The sequence below is a fragment of the Metopolophium dirhodum genome, chromosome 5 (assembly GCF_019925205.1).
Source record: "Metopolophium dirhodum isolate CAU chromosome 5, ASM1992520v1, whole genome shotgun sequence".
NCBI classification, from domain to species: domain Eukaryota; kingdom Metazoa; phylum Arthropoda; class Insecta; order Hemiptera; family Aphididae; genus Metopolophium; species Metopolophium dirhodum.
Window position 1 is genome coordinate 31787967 of NC_083564.1, and position 23004 is coordinate 31810970.

At 30.1% G+C, this 23004-nt stretch overlaps 4 protein-coding genes across 4 annotated transcripts; 2 read left to right on the forward strand and 2 right to left on the reverse strand.

The window, feature by feature from the left end:
• Positions 1-190: 190 nt before the first annotated feature.
• Positions 191-4535, reverse strand: LOC132944318 (uncharacterized). The gene is made up of 4 exons (XM_061013597.1): positions 4433-4535; positions 4043-4316; positions 497-577; positions 191-420 (listed from the first exon to the last, which is right to left on the reverse strand). The coding sequence occupies exons 1-4, from the start codon at positions 4442-4444 to the stop codon at positions 305-307; spliced, it is 483 nt and encodes a 160-aa protein (XP_060869580.1). The 5' UTR covers positions 4445-4535; the 3' UTR covers positions 191-304.
• Positions 4536-4648: 113 nt separating this feature from the next.
• Positions 4649-12335, reverse strand: LOC132944316 (coatomer subunit beta). Its single transcript, XM_061013594.1, has 15 exons — positions 12100-12335; positions 11804-12033; positions 11302-11471; positions 11012-11219; positions 10816-10953; positions 10569-10761; positions 10339-10487; positions 10001-10276; positions 9134-9476; positions 7520-7689; positions 7135-7432; positions 6891-7052; positions 6680-6825; positions 6383-6619; positions 4649-4908 (listed from the first exon to the last, which is right to left on the reverse strand). Exons 1-15 carry the CDS (start codon positions 12188-12190, stop codon positions 4837-4839), a joined length of 2883 nt encoding a protein of 960 aa, XP_060869577.1. The 5' UTR covers positions 12191-12335; the 3' UTR covers positions 4649-4836.
• A 61-nt stretch (positions 12336-12396) lies between these two features.
• Positions 12397-13889, forward strand: LOC132945698 (uncharacterized). The gene is made up of 4 exons (XM_061015460.1): positions 12397-12414; positions 13298-13393; positions 13508-13672; positions 13776-13889. Exons 1-4 carry the CDS (start codon positions 12397-12399, stop codon positions 13887-13889), a joined length of 393 nt encoding a protein of 130 aa, XP_060871443.1.
• Positions 13890-18746: 4857 nt separating this feature from the next.
• Positions 18747-20976, forward strand: LOC132944797 (cuticle protein 76-like). The gene is made up of 2 exons (XM_061014306.1): positions 18747-18905; positions 20060-20976. The coding sequence occupies exons 1-2, from the start codon at positions 18891-18893 to the stop codon at positions 20708-20710; spliced, it is 666 nt and encodes a 221-aa protein (XP_060870289.1). The 5' UTR covers positions 18747-18890; the 3' UTR covers positions 20711-20976.
• The last annotated feature ends 2028 nt before the right edge of the window (positions 20977-23004 follow it).

Below are 23004 nucleotides of genomic sequence, written 5' to 3' on the forward strand. Positions count from 1 at the left end.
AAGTCGTTAGTTCCTGTGTTAAGTTTGCACGATTTTAGTTCACGATAAACGATTGTCGGTGAATTATATAATATAAATAACGATTTTTAAAAAATTATTATAAAAACGAGTCTGTGATTTTACGGCAATTTATATAATCGCTCCATTATATGGAACATGAAATATAATATATTTAAAAAAAAAATACAAATAAAATTATTTCTGTATTTTTATTTTTTGTATACGTACTGACTACTGATAATAATATTATTAACAATAATTTAATAAAACAAGGTATGTTATTAAATGTTATTGATCATATTGTTTATTTCTTCCCGCATATACGATTTAAATCTTTGACTGAGCATTTCTTGACGCAGCATTCTCTGAAGTCGTTCATTAATTCCCGTTTTATGATCGTGGCCTTTCCGGAGTCGCCGCCTGAAAATAAAAATGAAAATACTTTGCAAAACATTTATTATAATTTATAGTTAATCTCCGAGTGTCGGAACCATACGTATTCTCGGGTGTCTCGATCTGTCGTCTCTGAAACCCGGCAAATTAATCGGACGCAGCCTCAGTGGAGTGACGTTTGGTTCTAAAAAATAAATGAATATATGACAATTAATACACACTATAGTATATTATTGACTATAAAAACGAATAATACGATGTATCGCAGCCGCTTTGTCGTTTGATTGAAATGCAAAACTTTAATTTTTAATATAATATAGTATAGTAGCAGGTTTAGTACTATTATTCAGTACCTATACAAAAAGTGTTGGACGGGAGGTACGTATCTACACCTATAATATATATCAGCAGCGGATCCTGATACGTATTTAACTTATTTCGGAAACCAGTTAGTAGGGTTGGTGCAGTAGGGTTGGGACTGTTCATACGGTCGGTTAGGAACACGTGTATGTGTGACAAGGTTTTTTGCGCACAACGAACCCGGATGGTCACCCATCCGAGAACTAGTGGCAGCGGCCGTTGCTTACTCTTCTTAATCACGTCGCGTGATTGATTTCAGCCACTGCCCCGCGCCGAGTCACTGTATACCCTTGTAATACAGAAAACGCAACGTTATTGGTATTTTTAGTATATTCTTGATAAAACGTGGCATAGATATTATATCCAGTGCTCGAAATGGACCGGAACGTCGTTCGGGTTCGTAATATAAGCCTTGCGTCCGTTCCGGTTGGTGAAAATTAAAATTTAAGAATTCCGGTTCGTAAAAATCGACAGTATCACAATCTAGAGGATTAAAATTATAAAATTTCCTTTCGACAAAATATAATATACTAAATATAGAGAGAACATGCAATTTTGACTGAATGTTTATATTAGCATTTTCTAAACACCATAACATTTTGACTTATTTTGAGCTGTTTACGGACGTTTTCAGTTTCCATTTTTCTATAAATATCAATAAAATTGTATTTCTGGGTAAAAAAGCCTGAACATTTAATGCAAGGCTCCAGATACATCATGACAATAGCAGTTAAAAAATATTAAAAATACATTGGCACAATTTTTTTTTATAAGCATTTAAAGTTCGAATTTTGACAACATTTATCAAATTTAAAATGTAATAATTATTTTGTAGTTAAAAATGTATAAAATGTTCAACTTTTATAGCTAAGGATTGAACATTTAAGACAAGGTTCCACGTAAATAGGTTATATATAAATTACTTTATTCATAATAATATCATCAAATATACTTGGTAACGTCATAGGCTGACTGAATGTTTTCGTTCAGAATCATTTTTCTTATACAATGATATTATATCATTAAATTCAAATTTAACACCATCCATAACAGTGACTCACTTGTAACCTACTGTACAGCAGAGCGACATCCACTTACCCACCTTCTTTAAGCTTAAAATTACTCATATTATTTGTATCTATTTAACTAATTATATTGTATTGTAAAGTAAACACGAATTAAAATAACTAAAATAATATTATAATCCGCATATTAATTTTATGAGCGTTCCGGTTCGTAAAATTTTCCATTTTGAGCACTGATTATATTGGTGGTATATTTAGGAAAGTTAGAAAATCAAACAGTGGAAAATCGATTGAACATAATTAAATTAATTTAATATAATTTAACCATGTTATATATTTATTTCATCAATTTTTATTTGTTATAATGTAACTGTTATATTTGATATATTAATGAACTTAAATTGTATACCCATAAATATATGATATATTAATATGATAGAAAAATATATAATGTATTAATATAATAAAAAAATTATTAATTGATTTCATATTTTAAAGGAAAGTATTCATATTGGACAAAAATATTCTTTAATGAAAATTTGATTCACTACTTTGAATTTTTTTAATCTAGTAGTATATAATTTTATTTGAAATTAAAATAGTTCATGTGTGCCGTCTGGTATAGAGGGTGTAGGTGTGGGTCGTCACTTTGGCACTCCCAAGTTTAAGACTGAATGTGTGCCTATGAGTAGATCTCTGTAATGGGTGTGTTAAATTTGAATTCAATGATATAAAAACATTGAATACAAAAAAAGGTTATTATTAGCGAATACGTTCTGTCAGCTAATATTACCAAGTTTTTTTTTTTTTTTTTTTTTTTTTTTTTTTTTATTGGGTAACCCGCGGCAACATAGGCCATTGGGTGTGGGGAGGGCACTGTAGGTTTTATATTGGGTAGGTTTGGTAGGTTTTATATTGGGTAGGTTGGTACACGTGTGTGTTGTGTTTGGCAGAATTTCTAATGGGGCACCCGTAGGTTTCTGCCGTGCCCCGTGGTGGGGGGATGGCGGCACTTGTTCTCCGGACACCGTGACTTGCACGGAGAAAAATGCCGCCCAGTGGTCGAGGATCGAACTCGGACCGGCTGTGCCGAATCCGTCGCGTTAGACCACTCGGCCACCTCGTCCCCCATTACCAAGTTTGTTTTATGATATTATTGCTATTAAAGTAATTTATTTTACTATTAGTAATACAAACATACAGAAGGTCGAATAACATTTTACCGAAAACATTGCATATTTTGAAAATGTCATTGTGTGTATAAAATATAATAATAGGATACTTATACTTTAAAAGTTTCAAGTACTTATGCATAATATTTTTAATTACAACAAAATAATTACAATTGTTTTTCTTTATTTAAATATCTAATTTCGTCCAAATTTGAATTTAAAATATCTATAAAGAAAAACTATTTATATATGTATATGTTTATTTTTTTTAAGATTTTTTGGTTTGAGTACAAACAACTTTTGAGAACTGTTTTAAAATTTTAAAATGTTGTAAAAATTCAAGTTCAAACGCTCATAAAAATTTAATTTGACTTTCAATAGACATTTTTTTTTTTTGATAAAAATATACAAACTTATGAGGAATCTTGTATAACATTTTAAAATCTTAGATTTAACAATGAAAATATTTATAAATTTCTAACTCAAAATAATTTGCACATTTTTGTATTTTTACGCCGTTTGTCAAATTAGAACTTTAAATACTTATAAAAAAATTGTGACAAATACAATTTTATTGATATTTAAATAAAATAAAATAAATAAATTGGATACTGAAAATGTCCGTAAACCGCTCTAAACAAGTCAAAATTTTATCGTGTATAGAAAATGCTAAAATAATTTTTCAGTGAAAATTGCATGTATCTACAGTTAATTTTTTTTAGAGTTTTTAGAGCTTTTCTACCAAACTAAAAAGCTAAAAAAAAATTCCTATTTCAAATGTCTATACTCTATAGTATATAGAAAGATTCAAAAATTGTATAATATATAGAAAATGGTAACATCAATAATTGGTGAAAATTTCAGTTATTCGTTTTTAAGTTACTACAAAAAACAAAATCGATTTTGCGTAAAAATTCCAGTTTTCCTTAATTTAATTTTTGTTTCTCCCGACACTTTTGAAAACTACTGGTCTGCCGACTAACGAGCAAACTTCAACGAAACGTACCTAACTATATTTTCGATTTTTTATGAAAGATTACAAAATCGAAAGCATTTATTATTATGGTTAGCGGGGCATATCATGATAAATACCTTTTGGTTTATTCTTATTAGATGTTTTTAGCAGCAAGTCCACTTCTTCGATGTCTCCGACCAAGTGTTTGAATTCGCGTTCGACATCAGTCACCATCCCCCTAAAATGTAGCCCTAACGATGATCCTGGGTGGCTATTGTCAGGGAATGAACGTTTTATTCCACCCATTGCACAAACTTTCACTATCATATCCCTGATGAGTTCATCGCTGCACGATTCTACAGATACCTGCATTACAAACATGACGGTCACCTGCACTAAGGCCACAATCGTCTAAAATACCACAAACAGCGTTAACACAACAAATAAAAATTAGAAGCGACATAGACGTTTCTTCTAAGGCAGAGATACTTTTATAGTTTTATTAAGTTAGTCAAAATAAAACTTACAAATTTCGTCATATTATTTCTGTTTCGCGACAAGTGCTCATCGAGTCACAAGACATCAATACTAACGCATTGTCTCATAGATGAATCCCTTAAATAGTATTTTGTGTCTATTTTATCAGTTTTGTTAAAATTATTCTCTTATTGTTCAGACATGTTTTTAATGACTTAAAAAATGAGATAATATCATGACGTAAAAATAAAAATAAAATAAATTACTCAGTTCTCCACATAGACAAACGATGACATTGTTATTTTAAAATATTTTAATACAAACAAAAGACGTTTTCTAAATAAATGTCTATTGATAATATGTAATTAAAAACACAGTATAAATATAATATGTATAATAATAAAGATAAACTCTTGAGGTTAATGATTTTCTGTTTGAATCTGCAATGTAGAGCTTAGGCCGCAACTGCTTTGTATGGTCGCTTTTGCATCATATTGATTTTGTCACCAAGACTGAGTGCCATTCCCTAAAATCACATTTTATATCACAATACATTATTACAACCATGGATTAGATAAAAATTATTATTACTAAATAACAAAAACAGCTTTTTTTAGCTGTGAATTCTAACTTTCACTGTAAGAGCAAAAAAAAATTACTTTTCGTATTGGTTTTTGTTTTTATTATAAAGTCATAAGTATATAATTAAATATAGATTTTAAACTACTGTTGAACAGTTCTCAACTATTGTAATTTTTTTTTTGTATAATCCAGTCTTAAATGTATTTAGGTATACTGCTTAAGAATATTCACAATCTGCTAGCTTAGTTGTTTATTTTAACAGCCATAAACAGAGCTAAAAATGTAATTATGCTGAATTTGTTTTACATTTTAAAAATATTTTCATGATTCATTGCAACTGATATGCGGGAATGCCAAAATAGCCATTCAATATAAAGTTATTTAATAGTTAATATGATATTAAATTGGATATAATGTATGTTTTACTTAGTTATACATTCAACTGTAAGCCATTGTAATTTTATCAGTAAACCGAGTATAATATTTACAGTTTCTAAGTTCATTGTTAATTGTTATGGAATTCTATTATTAAAGGATCATTTACCAAATTATTTTACATGCATTTTTTAGTGATATTTAAAAGTATTCTCTATTGGAAAATGTCAAAAAATATCTGCCACAAACTATTTTAAACATTATACATTTCAATTTGATCAACATTAGTAATAATTCATTATTAACTTAATAACATCAGAGAATTAAAAATGGATATGACATAATAAATAAAATGTATATTTTACATAAACAATAATATGAAATGCATTAAGACTCAATTACTCTAACGTTATTTCTGGCTTGTTGCAAAAAAAGGTTATTCAATTTAAAGTTTAAAATTAAGAACTATTCATTCTCATTTGGATAGATCAAACATGTTTCTAAGAATCTTAGAATCTGAATCAACAACTCGTTTTTTTTTTCCAGCTAAAATTGCTTGATTTATGTTCACATAAATACGAGAGTTGAATAACTTGACATAAACACAAAACCACATCATAATCATACGAAATATTTATTAACGATATATGAATTTTGAATCCACAACGTTCTAAAGTCTGACCCATCTATCTTAAAGCCAAATCATGTAAAAGAAATATTTTTTTGTGATGATAGATTAGTATTTTTAAAATTCAATGACTCAGTTTTACAATAATAGAATATTGTTTAAGTAGTATTCTATGTATAACAAAATATTTGTTTTCAATACTTCATTCACTATCAGTTTATAATAACATAACATAATTATTATGTTTCAATGTATGTTTACATATTATATGAATCCGTATTGTGTACAGTATAAAAATATAAGGATTAGACATTTTTACAAAAATTATAAACCATGAAATGTATTACTTAATAATCAATTTAAGCTTGGAAGTTTAAACAATTGAGACATCATTTTAATATTAATTTGTAATTACCTGACTTTTAGCCCGAATTCTAATATGACCAATGACTTGTGGCTTATCTAATCCTTTTTCAATACTTAAATTTGCCAGAGCATCTTCGCCAAATATCGATCTCGCATATAAATTTGCTGCCATAAATCCACACTGTCCAGATAATGCTTTTTCTGGAGTTAAACATTTCATATTAGTGCTCTTCAATAAATGTGCCAAATATTCATTAAGATCTGTCAAACTCGTGGAAACAGATACCTAAAACAATAATTTGTTTACACCTAAATACTTTTAACACAAACACAAAAAGGACTATACTTTGTTCTCCCACTCAAATTCAGTCCACATTTGACGGAACTCAGAGTCGTTACATACAGCAGGCATTATGTAGTCCATTATGTCTATACGGATGTCATCTAAGACAACCACATTTCGATCACCAATTGCACCTCCGATATCATACACTAGTACAAATTAATAATAAATAATAATTAACATAAGTTATGATAGAAAAATGCATTTAATTTACCAATGTTTCCAAAGATTATGCCATTTTCAGTTGAGGCAACTTTAACACTAGCTTTGATATTACAGAAATCGTGTGGAGCCAAAACAACAGGTTGTGGTTTTTCAACTAACTTCAGATCTCCCATTGTGGCTAACTCGAGCGTACAATTTTGTAATGTATCACCTTATGTTACATTATAATATATTATTGGTTATTACAATTATAAATAACTCATGTAGTCATGTCTACCTGTCTAGTTTTTTACCTGTTTGATTAACAATCAATACATCTAAAACGATATCATACTGATTGACATGAACATAAGCCTCAGCATACACTGGATCAGAAAATCCAGTCAGTTGTGTAACTTTATTAAGTTTGCTATTGGTAGAAAGTCCCGATGCACCATCACCACTACTATGATGAATAGAACCACCACCAGCAACGGCTTGGTTTAAACTGAGTTCGAAAACATTTTCTGTACCTTCTGTACCATTACTACTGGTACGTAAGAATACAATGGCATCATCAACATTCACTTTATGTCCTGGCTTTTCTTTAGCCTAAATAAATTTTTAATTTAGAATAACTATATAATATAAACAATTTTAAATAAATATGTATATTATGAATTTTATTCATTAACTTACTTTCTTGTTGCTGCTTTCTTCATCTTCTTTGGCAGCCAACATTCCATTTAATGATTTGCTGCACTCTTTAGTATAAATTTCTTCAATTTCGCTATCTCTATCATTTAATATTTTAATACTTTCCATAATTTTGTCTCCATCATCAATGCCAATTGGTTTAGAACAAATACCTAAATAAGAAGTATACATAAAATATATATATAACAAATATATAAAATACATTAATCAACATTTCAATTTATGATAACCATCATTTTTGGCATATATTTAGTTGTCACCCGCCCAGGAAGTATTTCCTCCCCTCGCAAGTTTTAGGTAACACGCTAACACCCATCACTTATTTCTTTTTTAATTTTTTATGGTTCTATTCATTGATTTCAAAATATATAATGTGTATTACAGAAAAAAAGGTACAAAATAGTTTAACCTGGTTTGTATATAATATTATATTCTTTAAATATGTGAAACTCACTCATTGGATATTTTAAGAATAATGATTGGTAAAATTCTAATAGTATTGTACAAGATAATATAACCATAATACCGCCATACCAGCCATTTAAATAACTCAGTAATAAACCACAAATATAACTTTGAAGACCCTATAAGCGGAACTCACATACAGAACATAGAGGGGATAGAGAAGTGCTAAATGAAGCAACAAGAAATGAAAAAGGACTAAAAGAAACTTAATTTATTTATATTTAACAGTTGAGGTGTCTAAAAGTCAACTAAATTATGTCAACTAAATGGAAACTATTCATTTAAGGGGTATGCATACGGACTGTTTCTAAGGAGTTCAATGTAGGCAATTTTCTTTTGTGATCATGCGGGTCGTGTAAATGTGTGCGTAGTAAGTGATCATTAGTGTGAGTGACTGTTTATAAAATAAATAGCATTTTACACATTAATTACAAATATGAATTTTAGTGTAACACTGAAACTTAGTTTCGTATTTCCAATATTATAGCTTACTAAGTGTGAACACCTATAATGCAAATTGAAGAGAAGAAGTGTATATAGGATTGTATAGGAGTCGATGTTCGATATTTTATTTTCAATGTCCAATATTTAAATATAAAACTTGTGATATTTTACTTTTGAATTTGAATTATTGAGTTTAGTAATTAAAATATAGAAAACTAACTTAAGACAGACATAGATTAACTTCTCTTCTACAATATTGATAATAGGTGTATTTACTTTCAAGCCGCTCAATAAACGATATTATTGAAAATACAAAAATACATTTTGATAGAATTTTTCAATATTATTCATACCCCTTAAGAAAATATTGAAAGATATATCAGAATTTTCACCATCTGCATAATTGAATCGATTTTCAGGAATGTTTGTTATATTTTTCAGACTTTATAATTAATAATTATTCATACTTTCACATTATAAAATATTAAATAACTAATCTGGAACTGTTCAACTACCTTGTAGCTACTTTTTTTTATCCTTAGTACAAAGTATAATGTATGTTGTAAAAAATGTTTACTATTAGAATGTAAAAAATAAGAGAAAAAAGTGGTGTGGTATTACCTACTCCTGAGTTGCGGGGGAAGACTTTTTTTAAATTGCAATCAATAAAGTTTCAATTGTAATTACCTGATTTTCCAAGCTTCAAAATATAAGTTAAAATTAACATTAATTTAACACAAAATTGATTAGCTTTTATTGAATCTTGTTCTTCCCAAATGTCAGCATATCTTATGCCCAATTTAGTGAACGTAGTGCCTAATGCAGCACCAACATAGAAATCTCCATCAATTAGATACTGTCGTAATGGTGGCCGTTTTGCCTGACCACTTCGAGGAGTATTTGTAATAAATGCTGATTGAGTAGCATATGTTCCATCAGATGTTACCAACTGTGAACCACTAGACCCAAATTCTTCAACGTTTTCTGAATCTCCAGCTGCTTTCTTCAACTCATCTTCAACTAAGGGCATCTAAAATAAATCAATGTACACATATTAATGGCATATAATTATTTATTAAACTGTAATAAAAACTTTTCACCACACATCAATTTATATGTTGGAAAGGAAATATTTAATAAGGATTAACATTTTATTTTTGAATATAATCATAATATTTAAAGAAGCAGAAAATTAAAAAATATAATTAGTAACTCATAGGTATATGAAACTGTGGTCTATGATACAGTTTCAAAATTTTAAAAAATTGAATTGATCTATATGACTATATGTACAGATCAATTGGTAACTGATTGGAACTCCTTTTTAATACACCAAAAAATTAAAATTATTATTTCTGATATCAATAAATTTCATTGTTATTTAAAATATATAATTTTCATAATTATTTGAATAAATTGGTTATTGATAGTTTAAATTTAATATGCCATATTCTAACTCTATTTATAACAATGAATTTGTGGATATTTTCTGTAATCGTTATAACTTATAAATTAGAACCAATTTTCAAAGTATAAATCAAATCAATAACATACGTCTCCAAGCGATATTTTTATTTGTTCAATTGTTGCTTCAATATCTTCTTGTGAGTTGGCAAATTCGCCAAGTATCCATAATGCAGCTCTGTGCACATTGGCAGATTTAATAGATTGGAAAACTTCTAATAGACGCTGAATTATGAGAGGACGTAATGATTCAAAGAGGTAAATGGCTTCACGCAAAAATACCATAACATCCGTGGCAGCCAATTCTATGCTATCTGACAAGAATTCAATAAGTACGGGGATCACTGTTGCAGCTATATCTGGAAACTATAAAACACAATATGAGTAAAAATAAACATTATAACTAACTTTATAAAACAATAACAAACCTTAATAGAGCACGTATGCAGTGTGCGCACCAACAATTGTCTATATTTTCCAGTATCTTCATGTTCAGCTAAATTATGAGTCTTTTCCACTTCGTTTTTGAGTACAAACACCATTTCTTCAATATTACGAGATGATACCAAATCCATAGCTATACAAACAGACATCAATGCATTATCTCATTTTAACTACATACTTAGTATGGTATGTAAATAATAGTACGGATGATTACCCAAATTCAATGTTTTCTTTCTAACTTCCAAATCAGTGCTAGATAATACTCTTAGTATATCCATGACCAAGTCCTGAAGCACTCTTTCGTGTGAAGGGTGTTCTTTAAGAGCAATTAAACGGTCCAAAACAATAAGTTTTACATTGTTATCACTTTCTTTTACAATCAACTCAATATAACAGGAAGCTGCTGCCTATATCAATTTTTAATTGTAATATTTATATCTATAAATGCAATAACAACATACCTTCACGGCAGTAGGTGCATTTGACAAAGTGACCAATGTTCCAGCAGCTTCATAACGAACAGCTGGGCTACTAGAATTCAGTAAATTGTAAATACAACGTATGAAACGGGATCGTTCTGAAGGATTTGCATGACATACCTAATTTTAATAAGACATAGTTAGTAAAAATGATTTAATTTATTTAGTGTTCTCTTACTTTATATATGAGTTCTACAATAACTAGTTGCAAAATGTCACCAAAAGAAGCTACTTGATCTAGACAAGAAGCCAAATATGTAAGTGCTCTATCTTGGTCAGCGTGTAATAACATCATAAAAGCATTACGTTTGCAAGACATGTCTTGCTCCCCATCAAGAAAATTAGCAATAAGTTCAGGAGCATCCGGTATCAAAAATTCAAAATTCCTATTTTACAAGTTTATATTAGCATAGATATAATTTTGAAATAAAAATTATTGTTTTAAATGAATATACAAATTAAAATTACCTGTAAATAGTGAATATTGCTAGTACAGCATTACGTCTTACATAGGAATGACGGTGTTCAAGACATACACGTATAGTTGGCATTAGTGGTTCTAATAACTCTGGTTCTTTTAATTTACACAAGAATCGAAGAGTCGACCCTCTTAAGTATTCGTTAGGATGTTGTAAATCCTAAGATGCAAAAAATAAATAAATACAAATTTACAGTTTAGAACATTACAATGAATTTATAATCAACATCATAAGCATTTGAAACCAAAAATAAGGAATAGGGATCAACATTTAAAATGTATACAACCTCAAAATCAGTAGTAAAATGTAACGTACCTACTGGCTACTAAATAGATAAAAAAGAAAATTTTCATACTTAATAAATTGACTTATCAGTATAACACATTTTACAGTGAAAAAGTACCTACTAAAATATATACTACTTCATTTTTATTTATGATAAATTTGTTATAGGAAAATTAAATTATAAAAAAAGTTTCATTTTTATTTACCTTACGATACGCATCACAGACCAAAATCATTTCCTGTAATAGTTTTCCATCTGCTGTAGTTTTCGGTACTATTTCCCAAAATATTAAAAGTAGTTTTTTGATTGTATGGTCTTGTAACGGTAGGACGAAACGAATTATTATCATCAACAGTCCTGGCAAACGTTCTCCATTGGCTATCATATGAATGACTTTTTTTAATGCTTCAATTTTTGTTTTGCTATCCCCTTTTTCTGTACATAATATATCATTTATAATAATAATTTAATACACAACCACGGCGGATGATTAATACTAACCAAGATCTGCCTTTAGTTGCATTTCGTTTGGCATCTCATAATCACTAGATATATTGATCAAAGTGTAGCAAGGCTGTTCTATAGACGACATCGTGGCTGAAAGGTAAAAATATTCAAAAATAAAATACAATCCAAACGCTTATTTGAGTGAAAACTTTGACATTCGAAAATTATAAATCTCAACAAATCTCTACAATCCGAAAATCGTTGTATATTAAGTTTTATTAAAAATATAAAATCCAATATTGTTTTATTATGATAACACGTCATAATATGATACGATGCATATTATTATGAATGGCTACCGTGGTTTTGGTAAGTAAGAGTACCAATGAGTTACCAATTGTCTACCGGCCGGCGGCAATATATTTCCTTGTTTAAAAAGAATGTTTTGAAACACAATTCGAATAAGTAGTTAATGAAATCAATCATCGTTTTTTATATAATTAATATGACATTTTAGCACTCTAAATAAATATCTTAACGACACGTGGCGTTGCAACGGTTTGAAAGATTTACTGAAAATGTACATTTTTTTATTAATTAAAATCCATTTTTAATATAATACATAATAAATAAATTATTAGAAACTCCGTAATTTAAATATTTATTAGAATCATAAAATTATCTAGGTGCATATAATACAGGCAAATAACTTGAACCGAAATTATATCCTGAAAACGTGTGAGGAGAACTCGGGCGCGCAGTGTTAATTTAATAAACCGTCAGAAGGTCAATAATCAAATACTAATCGTAATTATTGTATGATAGTCGTGTTAAATGCTAATAACCTATGGTAATATTAATGATCGGTATAAAATAATAATGATTATGTGGTTATTGTGCGGAATATTGTTGTCAATCACAATATTTAACATGGTCGAAAATAATGCATTTCGATATAGTTTGTATATGATGGGTACCTATCTATTAAAATTTAAAATATTTATGAGATATAGTATCTATGGCAAAGATTGATCAAAATACAACATCATAATATTATATTATAACCACATTTTATTCATAAACCACTCTACTTTCTAGGCATACTTACTGACCATATTATACAGAATACTAGACTATAACCAGTAATCACCGCATATCAAGTTTATATCTAATATGGTATGTACTCTTTTGGACTTGTAGTCAATTTTTAATTCTATTAAACTCTATACTATTCTTCATTGTACCTCTATAGGCGAAAACTATGGCCGATTGGCATACACCGACACAGGTAGAAAGATCACTAGCGACCATGTGGGCGAAACTTGAAAAATCTAATGTACCATTAAAGGTATCATATAAATTCATAATCTAAATTTGAACCTCCCCCCAATCAAATTTTGTTTGGTGCTTAAGTATAGGTACCCTTAGTGCTCAAAGAAACTAATTTTCTCCTGTAATTTAGGACATATCAGAAGAAGATTTAATAAGTTATTTTGGTAACAAGAAACCAATCGCACAAAAACTGCAGTACGAATTGCTTTTTAACTCGAATAAGTCATTCGATCCGAAATCAAAACAAGATAGTTGGAGAAGTAAGAAAGAAATACACGACAATATTTACGAAGAAGTATATACGAATTTATTTACGACCTACAGCTCCTATAAGAATCTGTGTAATAAAATAGTAAACAATTAATTTGATTATTCGTTGCCTTGCGGATTTGTTACAGGAAGACCGACGGACAATTCCTGTAGTGACGTCCCATTTTATCGGTCATCGACTCAAAAACCTAGAAGGACGGTCGTTAAACAACTATATATGTAAGGAAGAAAATAACAAATAAAATATTTTAGTATATTATATTATATTTTATAATGTAATAAACAACATACAATTATTTAAATAAATAAAGTTAGAATAGGTAATTTCGTTTTTAAAATAAATTGTATTAAATATATACCTATATTGATATTTGATAATTTTATAAATTTAAAACTATACTATGAATTATAAATTAAAATATACAATAATAGCAATCAAGTATGATAATTTATACTTATATGATATTACGTAGAACAAATGCAGACTATATCTAATTAGTTAATTATAATATATTATATCACTAGCTGTCGCCTGCGTGCTCCGCCCCCGTGGATAGTTGTTTGCAAATTGTGGGGCTGTTTCATGGCTCCAAAAATCCTGTCTATCTATCTTGCAACGTTTTTTTTTTTTATATGAAGAGTAATTGAACTGTATGCAGAGTAGTGTACAACTGTTAAAAACTTATCTTAACTTTTCCGTTAGGTACCCGTAAATAAAATTCTGACTGTTCAACTCCTTTTGGGTGTAATATTTGCTGTTGAAGCAATATCTTTATGTGTGTAAATTATATTATATTTTAATGTATAGCCATCTCGACCGGCGTTATCCCGTGAGATTCGCAGCAGTATATTAACCTAACTTAACCTGTGGTAGATCGTTGTTTGTACCGGTGGAAGACGTTAGCACCAAAATGAGTTGGTATCGTACGAAAGCGCAAAAATCTGAAAAATCCTAGATACCTGTGTGCCACACCTAATAGTTAATATATATTACATTTAGAACTATATATTATAACGCTGATCCTGTGCACTTCGTTGTCTTTTCTGTTGCCAGGAATAAAAATTCTGATTCACAGCAGTATATTATCAGGTAGGCAATCTACCTGCGGTAGATCGCGGACCCAGTGCTGTTTTTACGTAAGTGTATGATTCAACTCTAAAGTATCAAAGTTTTACAAAGTTTATTTTTATATAATACGGTGGTTTAAAATAATCAATTAATATTTAATACATAATCCTAACCTAACCGTACTAAAATCCGATGAATACAAAAAATTAAATTTAACCCTTTTTAAATTAGCCTATATCTTCTTCCCAGAGATCTGCACACAAACATTAATTTATATATATAATAGCTGATCCTGCGCACATCGTGGCCCACAAAAATGACAAAAAAATTGTGATTGTTCAACTACTTTTTGGTGTAACTCACTGCAGTAAGTGCAACTCAGCCACCCTGTTAGGCAATGTGCGAAAATTCGATTTGATACATGCTTGTACCTGATCTGCCCGATTAAACAATAGCAACCAATAATAAATAAATACTATTTCTATCAATTATTTCTCCTATAACCATTAGCAACCATTTATAAACAAATATTTCCATCGTAAATCTCAAAATCCCTGTTTGAGCACTTCTATTAATTGGTCGTAGCGTTAAGTTATTATAGCCTATAGCCTTCCTCGATGAATTGACTATCCAGCAGAAAAAAATAATTTTTCAATTCGAACCAGTAGTTCCTGAGATTAGCGCGTCCAAACAAACAAACTCTACAGATTTATATATTGGTATGGATAAGACATAAGTATAGATTTTATCAATTTATTATTGACATATCATCATAAGATCGAAAAAATCAACCGATTTATTAAAATTATAATTTATTAATTTCTATTATATTTATTGACAATTTTTCCTCTTAACACTATTTGTGGAGCGGCCAGGTTTGATTTTCTCTTTTTATTTTTATAAAATTCTTCAAAATTAACAACTAAAACTACAACAATCATAACCAATAGCAACCTTACAATAAACAAAAATATATTATTATTTAGTTTATTCTTTTCCTGTACAGATGATGGCGCCACTATTGTATTTTTGACATCCTGATTTCCTAATTTTCCGGTAGATTTTCCTAAATTTTTTTTTCATAAGAACCTTGTTCTAACAATTACGAACATAACACAAAAAGAATCAGCCAAATCGGTTAAGTCGTTTCGGAGCCAACCCATAACACAAAATCCAGACTTGCTTTTATTGTATAGATATTTTATATATATAATAATACAATATATACATAATTATAAAATTGGGGGACGAGGTGGCCGAGTGGTCTAACGCGACGGATTCGGCACAGCCGGTCCGAGTTCGATCCTCGACCACTGGGCGGCATTTTTCTCCGTGCAAGTCACGGTGTCCGGAGAACAAGTGCCGCCATCCCCCCACCCCGGGGCACGGCAGAAACCTACGGGTGCCCCATTAGAAATTCTGCCAAACACAACACACACGTGTACCAACCTACCCAATATAAAAACCTACCAAAACCTTCCAAATATAAAAACCTACAGTGCCCTCCCCACACCCAATGGCCTATGTTGCCGCGGGTTACCTAATAAAAAAAAAAAAAAAAAAAAAAAAAAAAAAAAAAATTATAAAATTAAACATAATAAATAATATATATTATATAAATACAAAATAAGTACCTAACCGGGCGGCCAGGCTACCTCATAACAAAATATAAAATTACAATTTACACCCTTAGCCATTAAGTAGGTACGTACTAGGTATACTGAATAGGTAGGTATCACCAGGGGCGGACTGAGGCCCTGAAAGCCCAGGTGGGTATAAGTTTCAAATCTACCAAACAAAAGACTCGTGTTACAATTTTTATTTTAAATAAAAAATTTTTTAAGGAACTTATAACGAAATTAAAAAAATTCTGAAGGTTTATACTCAACTAAATTTAACATAATAAAATAAAACTTAAATTTAAATTTATTTTATTGAAAAATAACAATAAATATTATTATTATTATATTATTATAAAACAAATTACTTCAATATAACAATTTTTAAACTTTATTATACAAATAAAATAAAAAAAATGAACAAGTGGGTCACTGTAATGGATGGTGTTAAATTTGAATTCAATGATATAATATATCGCTGCAGTGTGTGGGGGGGACCTTTACGGTGTAGAATTGAAAAATTATTAAAAATAACAAATTTATAATTCTAGGGTGGGTATAGCCACTTACCCGCCCTGCCAGTCCGCCCCTGGGTACCATTTTATCTACAGACAACCATTTAACTATGAAAACATTAAAAATAAACCTATAAAAGGTTAGGTTAGGCTAACCTAACCTAACCTAACCTAGGTTTTTTATAAAAATATTTTTAGGCAGTGAGCCTACGGAAAAACTTTCATGGATCATTTAAATTGGTAAAAAATAAATTTGTAAGGTTATGCTCTCTCTTTTTTTGAACATAACTTTACCAATGTTTTCGTATGGACTGAATGTCTGATCCAACGTTCGAATTTCGAACGGCGGATGTCAAACAAATAAACCCTTTTTATACATTAATATATCACCTACCTTTATATAATCTAATATACTGTAATTTAGTATGTTTCTGTTGCTACATAAAATATGGCCCCCTATAGTTTTGTTAAAAAAACTTTTATCTTCCGCAAATATACCTGTATTATTTTTACAACTATTTATGAAAATCGAGATAGGATTTAAAATTACGTTTTGTTTTGACAGAGAAAATTTGACTGATCTACCTCGAAAATGAAGATTAGTAAGAATTTATAAAAACCTACATATTATAATATTTTGTATTATTTTGACGACCTCGTGTGGGCTGCAAAAAAGAGTCGGTCTTCACAAATCAGGCTTGAAGGATACGTCATCACATAATGTTTCCAATATAGGTACACACTACACACAGACAATAATATTATACAACAAAGTCGTCGACAATTCACCGCGACAATAGAGGAACCTATATATTATTATATTGCATGTAAGTATAAGTATGTATCTACATATCCGTGGTCTATATAGGTAGTAGGTACTATCGTAATATGTGTTCTATGGACTATGGACGATCTGGATTCTTGCACACAGCAACCTTCGGAAAACAATGGAAAGTTTTTGTTAAAGAAATAACCATGTAGGTACAAGAAATCTCTATTGATTTGATGAAGAAACGGGAACAGCTATAGTAAATTACTAAATTACCTACTGGCTACTATATTAATCACCACATAATATAATATATATAAATATTATATTATATAAGCTATAGCGGCTCTCGAACTGTTTGTATCTCGGTAATAAGTCCTAATCATTTTGAAAAATTATACGTAAACCTAATAGTTTAAATAAAATCCGTATCTTCATATGGAGGGGGGGGGGTGCACAATTAAAGTATTTTATTTACTAGTACATTACGAATAACGGACATTATGGACAATGGGAAAAATAGTACAAATGAACGACAGATTATTTTAGATACCTAATAAAAGTAAAAATCCTAAAGTTTGTTCCATCTTGCAGGTCCACGGTCGTCCATTGGATAGAGAGTTACAAACTTAACGGACGAACATTGTTCAATCAAATTATAGCCAGTAGTCACTAAGGTAGGTAAGTAATGCAATATCTGCCTAATAAAATATGTCCATCGTTGTCTCCGGCCTCTGTATAGTTCTGCAAAACTACGCATTGTTTTTATTCTAAACAAGTACATTGTTATATAAAAATACTTGCATTATATATACCTGTATATTTTTATTTTATTACAAGCGTTGCCGAGTACCTAGTCTTAAGGTCACTTTTAGAAATTTTTCACAATTTTTACACACAACAGCTATATATATAGTAATATAGTATAGTAGGACTATGCCATAATAATATATAACAATCGACAGTAATAATTTGTATTAACAATAGAACCTTTTAACCCGAAAGCGATCGACCTGTTAATGTAAAAGGAGGGGGTACCTGAAATAACACCTCGCCCCTGGGATGAATTGGTGATATGATTTCCCACCGATTATTACATGGAAGTCGAGGTATATAAGACATAATTGACTACACTCAGATTCAATTCAACACTATCTTCAGACTGAAATACCATATATCAACAACCAGTAACCGCACAAACCTACAGCAACGTGTCAGATAATACAATAATTTTGTTCGGTTTACTCTGATCACTATATCACCATAATATCATGCAGCATTCTAAGGTAAGTTGCACCTATGCTACATAATATATTATATACATGGTGATTCATCAAGCATGCCCAATAGTCAGTGCTAACCCCCTTTTTTCAGTTATGCAGTTATCCATTTTTAATTTTTAAATATACTTTAATATTAAGGCTAGTTTTCAAATGCTTGAGATTTTCATATTACTTAAGCACCTAACCTACCTGTGAGGATACAAGCTTCTGTTTTTCAAATGAGAATCCATATTTTCTACGATAAATTATTTAGTCGATATTTTTTCTAAAAATGTGTACGTACCTATTAAAAATTTAATTTTGAACGAGTAGTTTATGAGTTATTTAACTTCATGTATGTATTAAGATTTAAGGATAATATATGTTTAGAACATATTGGGCTATAATGATTTGAACATTTTTGTAACTATAATATGAATCTATCAAATAATAAATTTGTAACAATTGGTACTTATAATAAATATTAGATCCAATATTACATTCTTTTTATATTTTTTAAATCCACTTTTAAGGACTATTAGTCTGTTTGTTAGTATTATTAACTGTTACAAAAATATAAATACTAAATACACAAAATTGAAAATATGAAAATTACCTAAACCAAAAACATTATTTATTTCAATATTGTACGTATAGTTTTTCTCACTGAATATTCTCAAAACATGCACATTGTGATATATTATTATCGAAATAAAATTATTTTATATTGCCCTAAAATAAATAGCATAAAACCAATAACTCTCGCAGAGCTCAGTTTAAAAAATCCAATGAAACACATATTATACCTTTAGTGGAATGTTTCAAGTTTCTACGATTAATATTTTTTAAATTACCTACTATTAAAGAGCTACCAAAATAAAATCATCATTTACATTTTTACGTTTGAATATACTTACTTATAAGTTATAAGACTATACCAGCTATAACTACTTTCGTTAAAATTTGAACTTCAAACTATTCATACTTTCATAGTTTCATACCTTCATACCTATTATAAGATGATGTTTAAGTTATCTGAAAATGTGTATTATGACTTATGATCAGCTGCAGTCTCCCTCAAAATAAAAAATAAAATACAGTCGAACACTATAGAGATTAGGCACACTTACAAGTAGGTACAATTAAAAAAAGTTAAAAATAAATTTTTTGTGCTTTAGGTGTTGAGCCTGCAGCGTTTCGTGATCGCGGCGGCGGTGGCGTTAATAATAATGTCATCGGTGGCGGCGGACGAGCCGGTCGCCGAACCTTCGCTTTACTCGGCGGCATACTTACCACCGAAACCTGTGGTCGTAGTCGGCGACCCGCTACACTACAGCAGTCCGTACGATGGTGCCGTGGCCAGCACGTCGACGAGCGTGTTCCGGACACCCGGCCACCCGGGACAAGTGTCCACAGTCCACAAAACCGTCGAGACGCCGTACTCGTCCGCGCACAAGGCGGACGTACGATACACCAACGACGTGCAATTGCCGTATCATCACTACCCAGCCGCTGTCCCGTACGGCTACGGCCCGGCCGCAGTCCCATACGGTCATGCTGCGGCTGTCCCGTACGGCCATGGACCGGCCGCAGTCCCGTATGGCTACGGTCATGCTGTGGCTGTCCCGTACAATCATGGACCGGTCGCGGTCCCGTACGGCCATGGACCGGCCGCCGTCCCGTACGGCTATGGTCATGCTGCGGCTGTCCCGTACAATCATGGACCGGTCACTGTTCCGTACGGCCACGGCCCAACCGCCAGTGGATATTCAGTCTCACACGCCAGTTTCTCCGGACCGCACGGAACCCACTACTCGTACAGACGGTGATTTGGATGATTCATATAGGTAAATAGCGCGTGCAGCGAATGTACCTACAAACATAATATGATAATAATTGTATCGTTGTTATTTTTATTATTTACGCAAATTATTTATTGTATTTAATGTGACAAAAAATTATATAATAGGTATATTTAAAAAATAATATTTTAAGATTTGAAGTTGAAAAACAAACGTCCAGCGATTTGACGATGAACAACAATATATATGTATAATATATCGGAAGTTTACAAATAAACGAAGTTACCTTATTACCTACTCTTCTATTTATTATTTGATAAAATTTGATTGCATATACAACAAGTTTGCCATACTGTATACAAATTACACACACACACTTTTAACCACTGTAAAATCTGTAAATTTGATTTGCTTAGAATCAAAAACAGGTAGTCATTTTAGAAAATATTATTTGGCTGCATGATGACGAAATGATCAATGATAAAATCGATCTTGATTCACCCAATGGACTCATAAATTGATTTACAGAAAATATTATAGACATTGGCACACCGCTGTAAGTCATAACTTTGGCGTCTTATAAGTTATAGGTATCTGGTATAGGCATATTAGGCGTATATAGACATCATTTTATAGTCTTTAATAGGTATTTTATAGTAGCCGGTTTTCTCGCTGACTGCTACCTATTCGCTAAAACCTATATGTGTTAAGTAAATTATCTATAACCCAATAATATAGAAATCGGAAAACAATTAGAAGGTATGAAAATAAAAATAATGTGCGTAGCGTACAAGAGCGTCCGCAGGGATTTGTCAAGGGGAGGGCAAAATATTTTCCTTTTTACATTTTTTGTCTCACTATCCTATTAGTTATAAAGTATATTTGTTACATGTTTTCTTTCATATACACAAGGAATGTAAAAATATTTATGAATTATACGTAGATAGTTAATTAAAACTTAACCTTAAAGCATTAATTATAATTAATTGATATGTCATTTTAAATAATTAAATACATTTTTTTTATAAATAAAATGTTACCGTTGACTTTATAAAACTTAATATTTCTAGCTTATTCAGTCATTAATACCACAAACTTGAAAAGTTTAAATTATTGTAGGTATGCCATCTATAAACATTTAATTTTATATACCAAAAAAGTAAAAACTTGGTTGACACTGCAGTATTGCACTTAGTCCCACCACTACATCTCATAATCTATAAAAACAACGTTCTTAGTTCTGACGTTTATAATTGAGTGTAATAAAATTCACTCTTTAAAAAAAAAAAAAAATGTTTTTATTTTTAATTTAAAAAAAGGTAATTTTGCGATATTTTATACTACGATAATGATTGAGGTTGGGATTACGATGCACTTTGTATTGTTTTCCAAATCTAGCGACGTGATACTCGTTTTATAACATACTTACATTGCATTTTTTGACGATTTAAAATTTTAAGGATATTTTTGGATTTAATAATTTTTAGGGCACTTTAAAGTTTTTTTGAAATTTAAATTTAAAATTTAAAATTTTGCACATGTTTTTACATGAATTTTATAAAATATATATGATCTCAAGTTTAAACCCATAGGTACAGGAAAAAAGTAGTTAATTTTCAGATTAAATAAGTAGTCCAAATGATAAGTTCTGACTGTAAAACTTTTATACAATCATTGAAAAGTTTAAAATGTATATTATAATTATTAATTTATACCGAATTTTAAAATTTATATCTTTCATACAAAAATAAAAATATTTTAGTGCACTATTTAGAATTGTTATGGCATTTTTAAGTTTTTTTAGAACATTAAAATCATCAATAATAATTAAGATAATCAACCCAGAAAAAGCCAGGGGGGAACTGCCCCTACTTTCCCCCCTCCCCTTTGGACGCCCTTGGTAGCGTAGTCACGTAGGTACTCGAGGATTTAAATGTCTCATTAATTTGAATAGGTATCATAATTAGAAGGGTACGGAAAAATATTTTTTGAAAAAAAGAGGGATTCCGTTGTCAAGTACTGTGAGTCTAGGTATTTTATAGACTTTTCAGCCATAATGAAATAAACCATAGCACGCTACTCGATATTTTTGCTCTACCAGAAAAATCTACGAATTATAAATATATTTTTGTTAATAAGTAACCATGCCAACGAAAACATTTCGAAAAATTAGTCAGAAACAATAAAAAAACGTGTATCCGACCCAAAAACATATTTATTTTAAAATAAAATTCACCAATATATAATATTATATAGGTAAACCGTAAATTATAGTTTGATGTATATATATATATATATATATATATATATGCACATACTAC

Coding starts and splice junctions, on each gene's coding strand:
- LOC132944318 (XM_061013597.1), bottom strand. Junction 578..4,042: donor TAATAAGAATAAACCAAAAG/GTATTTATCATG, acceptor TTTATTTTTTAG/AACCAAACGTCACTCCACTG. Junction 421..496: donor ATCGAGACACCCGAGAATAC/GTATGGTTCCGA, acceptor TTTTATTTTCAG/GCGGCGACTCCGGAAAGGCC.
- LOC132944316 (XM_061013594.1), bottom strand. CDS start 12,190: ATGTCGTCTATAGAACAGCCTTGCTACACTTTGATCAATATATCTAGT. Junction 10,488..10,568: donor AAAGAAAACATTGAATTTGG/GTAATCATCCGT, acceptor CTGTTTGTATAG/CTATGGATTTGGTATCATCT. Junction 7,053..7,134: donor ATTGATTGTTAATCAAACAG/GTAAAAAACTAG, acceptor ATGTAACATAAG/GTGATACATTACAAAATTGT.
- LOC132945698 (XM_061015460.1), top strand. Junction 13,394..13,507: donor AATCTAATGTACCATTAAAG/GTATCATATAAA, acceptor CCTGTAATTTAG/GACATATCAGAAGAAGATTT. Junction 13,673..13,775: donor ACGACAATATTTACGAAGAA/GTATATACGAAT, acceptor GATTTGTTACAG/GAAGACCGACGGACAATTCC.